This window comes from Aplidium turbinatum, chromosome 2, assembly GCF_918807975.1.
Source record: "Aplidium turbinatum chromosome 2, kaAplTurb1.1, whole genome shotgun sequence".
NCBI lineage: Eukaryota > Metazoa > Chordata > Ascidiacea > Aplousobranchia > Polyclinidae > Aplidium > Aplidium turbinatum.
The window spans coordinates 49,978,792-49,991,407 of NC_137473.1; the positions used below are offsets into that span (position 1 = coordinate 49,978,792).

Below are 12,616 nucleotides of genomic sequence, written 5' to 3' on the forward strand. Positions count from 1 at the left end.
ACAAAGTACGATTAGCAAAGCCTTAATTTCATAGCATCAGGCAAACTGCTGCACGGTGTAAAATAATAACTTTATACTGTATATACTTTAGCTGTTAAGAACAGACTACAGAACTATCATATTTCAAAGCATTATGTTCACATGATAACTGTATCACGGAAAAATATCACGATACTGTTTGTTATTCTTAAGTTTGCAGGAGAAATTCGACTCTTTTCAATATTATCTTATGACTTTTTGGCATGATAAAGTCGGCAGAAAATGAAACGGGCGACATTATCACAGGTAAAGATCAGGAACAGCAGCCAGTTAATTTACAGGTAATTTCTTCTTTTTTGTTGTCAATCAAACATGCACGACGAGAAAGCTGTGCTTGTAGCCTTGCAAGCGAAGCCTGTTTACCTTTTATCTAGCTCTAGCAACATGGAAGAAGGAGTTCTTTTCGATTTCAGTTACATTAATGAAATTGAGAAAGATTAAGCTGCCACATTATGTAAATTTTCGATTATTTGACTGACTTTTTTGCTGTAGGTTTATTCTAGATAAACGTGATATTCGTTCCAGCAAACCACACACTTTACATTCATGAAAAGTAATTTATTCTATCATGCAACATTACTATCAGTCGTGATAAACGGTTTAAAATGATAATGCATTAAAAATATAAATTAAAGAAGCTTCGGAGAAAAAACATAATTATAAACTTTATCCGTGTTTAGGAAAGACTGGCTGCAAGTGTTTGTTGTAGCTAACAAAACAATCAATCTAATTTTATTCATTTCCTTTCATTACCCGATTGACTTCGACTGCATTGAAAACGTGGGACGTCTGATACGAACCATTCTAAGAAGAAAATTTTAATACAGTCAAAAATATACAACACGCATTTGAGCGTTTCGCTATGGTCCGATGTATTGTTGCCAGCCTCGATAAAATATACATGATTTGACATTTGAAGGATATCTTATATGTTTCCTTGTAAATGACAGGAAATTTTTTATTGTAATTTTATGTTTTTGCCCTGACGAGAGCATTCATATTCTGAAGCGGTTTTGTATTGCTAATCGGCCCAATGAATGTTCTTTGAACTAAACCTCATTATGAACATTATGGTTGATACGATCAAAGTGTCTTGGAGGTGTCGTAAATCAACACATTTGTCGAAAGCCGCACCGAAAGACCATTTGTGTAGCAACTCTGTCACCATTAAGGCAATAACTAGTTTCTTGAAGTCCAATTCATACTTTTATAGCCTATCTTATGATGTCATAAGTTATGAAGATTGCGTTTACCGATTTTTTTTCTGAATAAACGGTCGTCGAGTATTGAAGCAAATAATCTGCTTAAACTTGATCTAGCCACTGCGGGTGAGGATGAAGGGTTTTCAATTATATTAATCAAAGGGCAGGTAATTGTGAAAACAAATTATTACAGGCCGGAGGTCTACTTTATTCGTAACAACTCAGCTTATAAGTTGAGAATGCATGGGACTGTTCAGTGTTCAAAGCGAACTTGGTTTGCGAAACGAAACAAGACAAAGAATTTGTTTATCTGTGCTTTGTACAACTCTAGAAATCCATGACACAAGCATTTGGTGTGTGGAACGTCCGGCCGTCTATGCCCAACTGGCAACATTCAGTAGTTACGGTACATAACCTATAAAAAAAAATCATTATTGTTATCGCCAAGCCTCAGCACTTATACAGTTAATCTTGTCGAGATAAAAGATTCCTCCAGATTTTAAAACTTTAAAGTAGGCTAACACACATAAATTCCGTGACTTCATGAATTGTTGGTTTAATTGTTACAACTTGCTGTTAAATTTTGATATACGATGTTTATGTTAATAATAAAATATAAATCATGTTACTTTATCTCATCGTTGCATGGTACAGGTTTCGTGATCCCACCTGAGCTTTACCAGCAAAACATATCTCGACCGACGGTGTCCACGTTTATTGCTGTTTTGTCTCTCCTTGGTGTGCTGTTGAATTGTCCCTTGATTGCCAATCAAGAGGTGAAGCAAAAGTATAAAACGTAAGCAAATCAATCAGAACCTATCCTATGATTGACGTTTCAAAGACATTTGGTTGCTAGGTGATGCCAAGTTGTAAAAATATGGGCAATTTTCACGCAATTACCTTGATGGCTTTTGAAGTCAATTTCACGCAGGTCAATGAGTTTCTTGGGCGCACAGCACATTCAATATCCCTTTCAGCCAAATTAAAGAAATCGTATAAAAATACAGCCAAAAAGTTAGCAGTGTTTCTTATATCTTAAAAAACTTTTACCATCAAATGCTACAGCGAAGGTCCAGTTAGGTTTTCAAGAAATCAATAAATATTTTTTAACGTAAACTTAAAAAATGACGCAATCTACATTGCAAATCCAGAAAAACTTGCATTTTACCGATGCATTTGTCATCATGAATCAAACGTTAAATCAACTAATGTTGGTGAGATTTTTAAGATAATGTGAGCAAGGATAAAGGGTTTTTGGCTTTTGGTGCTTTCGACCAATCTTTCAATGAAAATGTTTACCTAATTTTGCCAATGCATTAGCTTTGACTTTTACTCAATGCGAAGATGGAATAGATATGAAATATCCTTTGATGGTAGTTTATTCGTTGGCTTATTGCTATTTTATGTGATTTTGATAGGCATCAAGCTGTACAACGACACTGAAAAGATTTGCGAGCAATGTTTTTTCTTGCGCTTATATCCAGGTGCGAAATAGCATAGATGTAGAAAATGTCATCATCTAGTTGAAGTGAAGACATTTTGATGGCTTCAAACTACCTTTAAGTTAAAAATAGTTTGTTTTCACAAATATCAAAGGGTTTAGGCGAGCAATCTGTTGAAAATTTCTCAAAACACAGCATCCCAGACAAACACGCACTTGACAGTGAAATTGTCAGCAGTGGTTCACATAAATAGCAGTTGCACTGCGTTCAACAGCCAGCTTCAGATTAACGTTGATTTGTGGTTATCAGACGTTAAATCAATTAAAAAATGGTTTAAAAAATGATTTTTCAAACATCTTGTCAACTTGTCATGAACAGTCTGTTTGCTTTTGAGAATATTCTAAAATCTATCGCTATTCTAGATTGTCTGATCAGTTGCTGTTGGAATATCCTAAATCAGAAACACGAGAAAATTTCAACATAATGTCAATTTCACTTTCAACCCACAACTCTGAAAGTTGATTTAAATCTCAATCTCCGCAAATTTACACTTTATGATTAATTATTATTAAAAAGGAAAAAACAACTCGTGCAACTTCCAAGCATTACTTGAATCCACGTAGGCTACTGTAGAAGTGTAAAAATTATATAAATACAATGCAATTATTTTCTTACAAATCTAGTAACGTTGGTCATCATAATGTAAAGGCGTAATTATATTAATGTGAAAATCTTCAGTTTGCGTACGTATTGCGTCATGACGTTTCAAATTTATCGCACGCCATAAAACGTCATCTTTCCCTCATTAGTTTTGGCTGGTAAGTAAATATCAGACTTGGTAGAAATACAACATGATTTTCTGATCGGTCGTTACTTACTGTTAACTAGGGTAGCTATGGTTCAAATGCTAAATGTGAAGCTGAATCGCATTTCGTTGATTAATCGATTGTCAGGCATGTTGCTTTCTAAAAATGTGAACGAAAACGATTTCAGATTGTTGAAAAAATGACTTTGCTGTTTTCGGTGAAGGAGATGTGCGTATGTTGGCACAGAGACTGCACTAGTTGCAAGCTATTTCGCGATTATAATTTTTTATTTTTATTTACTGCTTTGCGGGACCTGCATTTAATCTTTCTTCTTTGTCGTTATCAAGTCTGTGTTTTGACAATCCAGCGGAAAGCAATTTCGGTAAAATGCGGTGGCTTTTGAAAGCCAGACCTTGTCATGAGACGAAAAAACAATTAACTATGAGTGTGATATTTAAACGTTTCTAGACGTTGAATAGACATAAAAATGACAGACATTTTCAAACGAAAAGATGCCCTTGCCAAACTGTCAAGGCATAATAGCTGTAAGTACTTCATTTACAGGCTTTTGTTAGGGCACAAATGAATATGCTCACCTCAACTGTTAAGCCTGATTCCTTGCACTACCATTTCTTAATTATACATGAGCAGGCTTGGCATTGAGGTTTTAAAATGGTAGCAATTCATGATGATTTTTCTGTGAAGACACCAGTCATGACTGCTCAATTGAAATGTGTGGTAGAAACGTTTAAAACATCGGCCACGAATGGCGGTTTTGCCATAAGATGCTCCTGTTATTGATGAAAAAAATGGCATGTTTTAATTAAAATTTTATTAGTCTATACGACTAGAAATTTGCATTTTCCTTCTCTGACTTGTGCTCAAAATCTATCTTACAATTTTCCTTTTTTGCAAAAAAGCTCACGCCACCATAAAATGTAATTTTAATTTTTTTTTTATGAGGAAGCAGCGCACTGTGTTTTACACAAAGTATAGGAAGTGAAATTTAAATAAATGCAATATTTTAGCCTGCATAATTTTTTCAAATGTTAATCTCAAGCAATCTTCCATTACGAAATTGCTTCAAGGCTAACCACCTCATCAAGATATTACTTAACAGGCGCAAGCCCAGCATAAATGTCCATGCCAACATTCACCTAACAATGAAAAAATTTAAACCATTCATCAACGTTTGAACACGTTGAATTGTGGCAAGTAAAGTTGTTTTTCAGATGGAGTGTCTGATAATAATCGCTTCCGATTGGAAGAGATTTATCATTTTCTTTTTTGAAACAGCCAGCCTGAAAATTAATCCGTCAATTGGTGTATGAGTTGAAAAGTGTAGAACAATGTAGCGCAACGTTTCTATCATGTGAATGTGGCGACAACAAAAAACTAGAAAGTAAAATAAACACGAACTTGATGGAATAAGGAGTCGTCTCGCCTTATTTGGTGGAAAGACTTTTGCTGCTAGATAGAGAGAAAAAATAATTGATCAGTGAATGACAGCATGATTATGATGACAGTTCAGTCTTGGAGTGAAATAAAACTTCTGTTCCAAATAATATGCCTTGACCCTTCTCGATTCTGAGAAAATACACATCTCGAGATAATGAGAGCAGCCGTTTCCTTTGCTAGGCCATAAATCACTAGGCAGAGTGGTACTGCATTCGTAGCTTTTAATTTTAGCGTTTGATTTATGCGGCTCGAAAGCTAAGCTTACTGATTAAAAGAGTGGTTTTGCGTTTGAAACCTTTGAAAGAAAAAATTAACAATGATGAATTGCATTCGACTGATTGCATCATGATTTATGTCATGGCTCCATTAAATTCATAGTTTTTCAGCCAAACAGAAGGCCAGCTGAAACCTATAGCAGCCAAAACGATGCGAATAATAATATTAGTAAGACATATCAAACGTTTATTTGATGTGGCAGAGAACAGTGGAGTCGTAAACATTTACTTCTCTCTCCATTTTTAAGCTAGGCTACTGCAAAACGACTTAGGTTTCTTCTTTGGCGGAAAAATTAGCTGCAGTAGTTGAGTATTCTGCACTAAAATGGGGCATATATAATTTTCGTTTTGACAAGTGGTGTAGCCAAGCGAGGACAAGATGTTTTTGTTATATTTCTCTTGCAAAATGCCGTTCATATATTATTGATTGAAAGGTAAACACTGACTGATATACCTGCTCAAAATCACATAAACTATCTAAAAAAGTTTAACAGTTACTTCCGTTTGTCATGAGTTAGCCTAAACAAAACTTTGAAGAAGATAAAATTTGGAAGGGATGTCAACTAAAGTTGCACAAAAACATGAACTAATTTTGTCCGTAGCAAACGAAGTCCCGTAGCCTTTGCCCAACCAACATTGGCAAGGTCCAGCCCTTGTATTAAGTTGTGACAATGGTGTTTCAGGTTGAATACCGTATATGAAATTTTTAACTAGCGTTTCTACTGTATTTGCTTTCAACTCAGTGAAAGATTCATTTTAGATTTGTGTTTGATACGTTTTGACCAAAACAAATTTCAAAATTACCATCAAGTACTTTTTCATCTCACTAAATTTGTGATACGTTTTCAACATCACGTACTTTTCCAACTTATTCAAATCTGTAAAAAATTTTTAAGTTGAAATCGAATATTGCTCTTTCTGAATATTTTTAATTGAAGTTTCAACTCGATAAAAAAGTTTTTGTTAAAAAACTTTTTGTTCGACAACCATGCTTTACCTGACGTCATAGTTTATTTTTCGCCAATGATGTGATGATAATTTGGTACTAATAAGCGTTTAGTTCGCGCCCTTTATAAAAACCTGTGACATTTGACTTCTATACTATTGGACACTGTCATGATCGGTTATGATTAAAAATTATTTGAGCTCCTTCTAACCACACACCAAGCAAATCTATGGAGGATCATATAAGATGATCTCTCTCTTTCGTTTGAGACTAGATCAAATTTCAGGGCAGGTGGTGGAGAGCCAGGTGAGTGTAGCTTCGTCCAGCGTTGCTATACCATGCGTTCCATTTGGTGCCTTGTAGATGGGACATTCGAGAACGACATGGTCAGCAGTTTGTTCCTCCGCGCCGCATTCGCAGGCCGATGAGGGAGCCAGACCCCACTTGTGCATGTTGGAATGGAAGCGACCGACTCCGGTTCGGATTCTGTTGAGCTTGACCCAAGTCGGCCGAGGAAGGTCCATACCAGGGGGGCGCGCCACCGGGTGGGGCATAAAACCATGTAGTTTGGTGTCGGTGGCGCACCATGCTGCATTCCAAGTGTCTTCCATGAAGTGTGCTGCGCTGATGGCACGATCGCTGAATGGTTGTAGTAATTCAACAGCAGCTGGCACAAAGGGGTGTCTTGACTTTAGTTGCCGGGGAGATTCCTGAGGTGGGATGTTGAGTTTTGCATGGAGCAAGTGGTCAGGATCCCCCGCCCGGCGAGCCAGGTGTATAATGGCTCCCTTTCGGCGAAGCTCAGCAGGTTGGATGCCTGCAAGGATTGGTAAATACTCTGTTGGAGTTGGGCGCAGGCATCCAGTCACAATTCGCAATGCGTCGTTGATTGGGCTGTCGATGAGGCGGGTGTGGGCACTGCGGCACCAGGCAGGGGCGCAGTATTCAGCAGTGGAGTGAACCGAAGCCAGGGTTGCAGTGCAGTTGCAGTGCTCATTATGATGAGAAAATACAACACAAATCTAAACTTTGAGAATGCAATTTTGTGTTCCTTGGACAGATACAGGTTTGTGTGATGGAAATCCTCGAAAATAAGTTTTGTCGACCCATGATTGAAAGATCTTGCAAAACTGTTAAACATCTGTTGAATACCTTACGTGTTTTAGAATTCTCCTACCGATCCTCATTAAATTTAGGATGATTCGTGAGCTTTGTAGGCGTATTTGAGGCCCCAAGCGAGTTTTATTCCACGTTCAAAGACTATCTTAAAGAAGTGCTTTTTAAAAGTTTGAAGCAACGTTTTTACGAGTAAATCCTAAGCTTGATGTGGGTACGGTCTTGCAAGTCTACTCTTAAATTAATTCACTCATAAATTTTCATGAAATCGGGCACAACCTTGTTGGGGCAACAAACTTGACACACACCAAACAGTTGTCCGTCTGTTCTCTTCGTCATCCGTATAATGAGAAAATGCTTGTTTTCAAGACTTTATTAGCATAAAAGCTCTCTGAAATGTGAAGAGAAAAAACGCAATTTTCACATGTCACAATGTAAAAACCTTCGAGAAAAAAAGACAAAAATAAGACATCAATCAAAGATGAGAGTAGGCTCAAGCTTTTTCGAGTGCAAGCACTTAAAAATTTTCCAATTAAAATTTGCTCCTTCAAGTCAGGATTAGTCAAGCCTAACGACGTTTAATCGACTATAAATGATGCAATTCCAATCCGGGTTAGCACTAAATACAATTACACACCTTCAGTAAATAATATCTTCACGTATTCTTCGCACAATTCCATTATTTAATGACTAATAGATCAAAAAGCAGTTAAAGTTGATAACGTCCATTGGATGGGTTTGCAATAGAGATCAAAGAGGCTGAATAGTTAAAAAATCAAAGAGATGAAGATTAAGTTTGACTTCCCAAACAAGGGTATCTTCCTTTAAACAGCTCAAACGTGTAAACATTGTTTTCATGAACAAAAAGCGAAAGAATTACACAAAAGTTGCACATGAGTCCCAATAACAAATGGCGGTCTTTGCACCAGAGCGTTTTATAAAACAAGCTATGGTTAAGGATACGAAAATGCGGATGAGGCAGCCCCAAGCCTTTGGCTGTACAAAGCATAAGGGGAACAATAAGGTCCCACTCCGGCCACTATTGGGAGTGACGGAAGGCCGGATAGTTGGGATAACACATTGGAGTTTTTGTACGGGTTGTATCTATTCAACGGGCTATGGCTTCTTGATAAAAAGTTTGTGTTAAGCGAATTAGGGCCAGAGGGAGAAGCTGAAGCAAGTACGGCAGCTTGCTGAGACAGATAGGCAGCGTAAGGATTTGCTGCCATTTTTTCGAGCCCACTCATAAGGTAGCTAGCACTGCTGGGGTTTGTTGTCGCTAGTGTGTGGGTACGTAAATGGTTAAACAGTTCATCGGCAGAAGAAAAGCGTTTGCCACAACTTCCAGTTCCAGCGCTAACCCAGTTGCAAACGTGAGGGGAAGGATCCACTGTAGCACCCCCACCTCGAGCAGCAGCTAGTAACATCTGTGCGTAAAATGGGTAACTGCTACTGGGGTTGTTAAATCCATAAAATGGCATCTGGGGTGATTTTAGTCCGTCAAAACAGGGGTTTCCGGCCACGTGAGGCCCTTGGCAGCTCATACAGTAGGGGTCATAGAGTGACATAATCTGTTGCTGTGGTGACGCACTTTTTGAAATTTGTCGTGACGCATCTCCGGAAGATGAAGTAGAAGGGCACACACATGATCCGGAAAAAGAGCGTGTGGTATGAGGGGAGGAAGAAGATGACTTGTGTCTTCCGGGATCTGTTTTGATACTCTTTCCATCAAAATCATCGTGGAGAGCAGTGTGACGCCGCTTCGATTCGTGACCAAAGGAAGATTTCCTGTTCTCAGTGGATGATTGAGAAGATTTTAAATGATCCGATTGTGACTTTGTAGAGTCTCGCGTTTTACAAGCATCCGGGGAACCACGAAGCTTCATCTTCTTTGCAGGAGACGAACATTGAACTGTGGGCGATTTTTCACGTTTCAAGGTTCCATTTGGAGGAGTTCGTCTTGCATCCGATGAGGTTGGCGATGTTGACTGATTTGGATAAGCAGTCACTGGTGATGTGCGGAAAGATTTGTGGACAGAGCCGCCGGGTGATTTCTTCGTTTCGTTCGATGAATAAAGTTTGGTGTGGAAATTGGCTTTGCTCGAATTTGCTGGTTCCTTTCCAATTGCACTACAAGTTTGCGCCAATAGAGCTAAAGGACTATTCTTAGCGTCCAGCTGAAATAGTAAGAACAAAAAATTAACAGGGAAAATGAAAAGTATAATTTGAAAGGCTTATTTACTAAAAACCGTTAAGGCAACATCATAATCACTCTTAAATTTTATTTCTCCAGTAAAAACGCGCTAGCTCACTGTGCACAGAAGAGCTTGGTGGCACCTCATTAGAAAAGCAAAATGGTTCAAAATCATTAAACTTATACTGTAAAAGTTTTAATGTTTCAACTTTTTTTTATGGTGAAGTAAAATTATACAGGAAAGTAGTTAATGCTCTCGCCAACGAGTGATTACAAGATTTTCGTTTGAATTGTGGCTTTGTTAACTTGGATTGCTCATCCCAACATCAAACATTTTTTAATAAAAGCCATAGAACTCTAATGAAAGGATATAATAAATCTACATAGGATAAGCCCCAGCAGGTGTAAAGGAAATTTACGGTCGCAGGCCGCGTTTAGATCAAAGCTTCCGCCATTGATTGACGCTTTATTGTCTGGCAACAAAACCGATAAATATGCAGGTTAGCGAATGCACTCGTAAATTTTCGTACTGAGCTATCGACGATTAAACTGTCTTTGCATAAGTGACGTATTCTTTGGTCATTACGTACGCAAATACGATAGTGCCAAATATCTTTGACAAATCGCTGCTGTTTTGTGACAAAACAATGAATTCTGCTTCATAGATCAAAGGCTATTGTGAAATTACAATGGCTAAGCGTAGACGCCCCTTCAATCTTTTCACTTCAAGAGATACGAATTATTCAAAATTTAATACGTCTTATAGTCGAGAAAATTTGAATCCCCTAAATCCCTGTTACTCCGCAGAAAATCACAGAAAAGGATTCGTTTCAAGCAGTAGGAGCCAAAACATGACGTATTTGAAAAAGTCAGGCTTTTGACAGACAGGTCTAATGAAAAAACATCAAAGGGAAATGCTAATTCTATAGCCAAAAAAAGGAGTGTAAACTATACATTGAATTGAGCTTTCTTGTGTCAAGCCTAGCGCAGCGGTTCTTATTGTTCTCCTTGGTTTAGTGTTAGTTGTGTGTACTGATAGACTGACAGGTCAAATATTCAACGGCGCAAAGCTATAAAGAACGTGTGTGGCGCATACCTTGTCTCTGTCAGCGATAAATAAAGCGTTAAAGCGATTAATGATATCAACAATGGGCCTGGGAGCCATCACGAAATCCTGGAAGGCGTTGGGCGAATAAAGACTGAAGTGGCGTGGATGGAAAGCGTCAAACAGAGTTACCCCAGGTGCTAGAGCTCAACGCGGTGATTGATGGCACAAAGATTAGACCGAAAGGTTTTTAAATTTATTCAAGCAGAAACGACGATGCGTGTATGATCACGGTGGCCTCTTCGCACATGCTACTGCTGCTTCATCGAGCTGGCCTTTCCACGTTTCGACGAGTCAAAATGGCGTAAAAACGGATGTGTGGGCCCTTGACGACTTCAAGTATAATGTTTAAGCGTACCAAAAAGTCAATTAAACGCTTCAACCAAAGCTTTACAACGTTCAACTTGAAAACAAACCCTACTTTGCGCATGAAAACTGTAAAAATTTTCAACCACCACAAAAGCAATTAATCATTCATTTAACCAATTCCTGCACCCACACATCAACAAAATAAAAAAACAAAAACTTTGACTGAACAGTGGTTCGAGCTTGAATTGCCTTTAATCACCTTACACTTGAATTGACCCACGTCAGTTATCGAGCTATTGTTTCCTATGAGTGGGGAAATAGTTCGGTGAGTAGCCGTTTAGTGTGATGAATGCTCTGATTGATTTTTGTATATATTTTTGGGGCAAAAACTTCAGGAAGGTGATTTATAATCGTTATTGTTGCTTTTGACGGGTCAAGATGGGGTTAAAACAGAACAAAAACTCATAAATTTAGAACCATAATGCCTCTTTTGATGGGTCATGCAAAGGTCAGAACAAACCACTTGTATTTCAGTTAGTTAAAAAACATCGTTTTCGGTTGATGAGATGTAGTGTAAGTAGCCACCAAAAACGTAGAAGATTTATTACTTTCTCAGCATTGTATATGCCGCTAGAGACCACGCCATAAAGACAGTGAATAACTCAACTGAACTAAAATTACATGAGTTGGTCAAAGTCGTTTGAATCTTTTGAAAAGTATTTTCCTTAACTTAGCAGTACACTCTTCACTGGAGAGTATAGATTACGTATTATTGCTGTGTTACCTGTCTGTGAATACTTTATTACAGTATAATGTCATTTAACGATTTAGTTTTCCACATTTTGCTCGTAAAAAATTCAGTTTTCAAAACAACCGTTTCTTAGTCACAACCTTTTTAATGATTTTAATTGTCGGCGGTATCGTTAAAACAGATAAAATTAGGTGGGATCCTTAATTCCTAACATTTGGTTGGTAAGTGAAAAATTTGTTAGCAAACTCTAACTTGGAAACACACAGAATACATTGGCTAGGCTGAATCATCGTACAAGGCAAAACAATAACATGTTGACTTGTCACCTACCGTCGGTGGCCCAGGCGGTGGTTGAATATATTCTGTGCGGGGATATGGTTGCATTTTTCCGGTCATAGTGTTTTAGCACCTCGATGTCTTTTCGAAGCAAGTATTTAAGTATTTTACCGAACACAGTAGACTATAGTTTGTTTTTTCAATATATGTATCTGAAAATAAAACAAGTCCTTTATAGATCACATGTTGAGTTTTGACGAACAAAAAGATTTGTCATAAATAAATCATGTCACAAACACTCAAAATAGACCTACTGTAGGTAAATATTAGTCAAACTGATGTTTCTTGTTACAAAAATATCTTAGACCTCGCTTTAAAACAAATAGCTCCGGTTTACGGCTTTGCAACAACAGAAAGTCACTGAAAATGACGTATTGCTAACAATTAGGCTAATATTTTTTAAAACACACTTCTGACAGAGACCCATGATATTTCTTTAATTTTGGCTTCTTGTTTAGTTGTGTCATGGTCTATTGATTTTGTAGGCTGATTTTACAACACCCCTTCCAACTAGCGCTCCCAAAAAAGCCAAAACAAAAAACTTGAAAGCTGCAGCTGCAAGCCATCGCTTATGCGCTTCCTCTACCTTTTCTGTTAAAAATTTCACTCATTTCAATTTTTAACAAAAAAAAACAAA

The 12,616-nt window shown here is 37.7% G+C and overlaps 1 protein-coding gene across 1 annotated transcript; it reads right to left on the minus strand.

Annotated features, from left to right (window-relative positions):
- Nucleotides 1-7,648: 7,648 nt before the first annotated feature.
- Nucleotides 7,649-12,122, minus strand: LOC145764993 (uncharacterized). The gene is made up of 2 exons (XM_082576714.1): nt 11,974-12,122; nt 7,649-9,461 (listed from the first exon to the last, which is right to left on the minus strand). The coding sequence occupies exons 1-2, from the start codon at nt 12,037-12,039 to the stop codon at nt 8,238-8,240; spliced, it is 1,290 nt and encodes a 429-aa protein (XP_082432840.1). The 5' UTR covers nt 12,040-12,122; the 3' UTR covers nt 7,649-8,237.
- Between the last annotated feature and the right edge of the window lie 494 nt (nt 12,123-12,616).

Excerpts from the sequence above, each read along its gene's own strand:
- LOC145764993 (XM_082576714.1), bottom strand. The coding sequence starts at position 12,039 with ATGACCGGAAAAATGCAACCATATCCCCGCACAGAATATATTCAACCA. Across the intron at positions 9,462-11,973 it reads CACCGCCTGGGCCACCGACG|CTGGACGCTAAGAATAGTCC; the intron begins GTAGGTGACAAG and ends TTACTATTTCAG.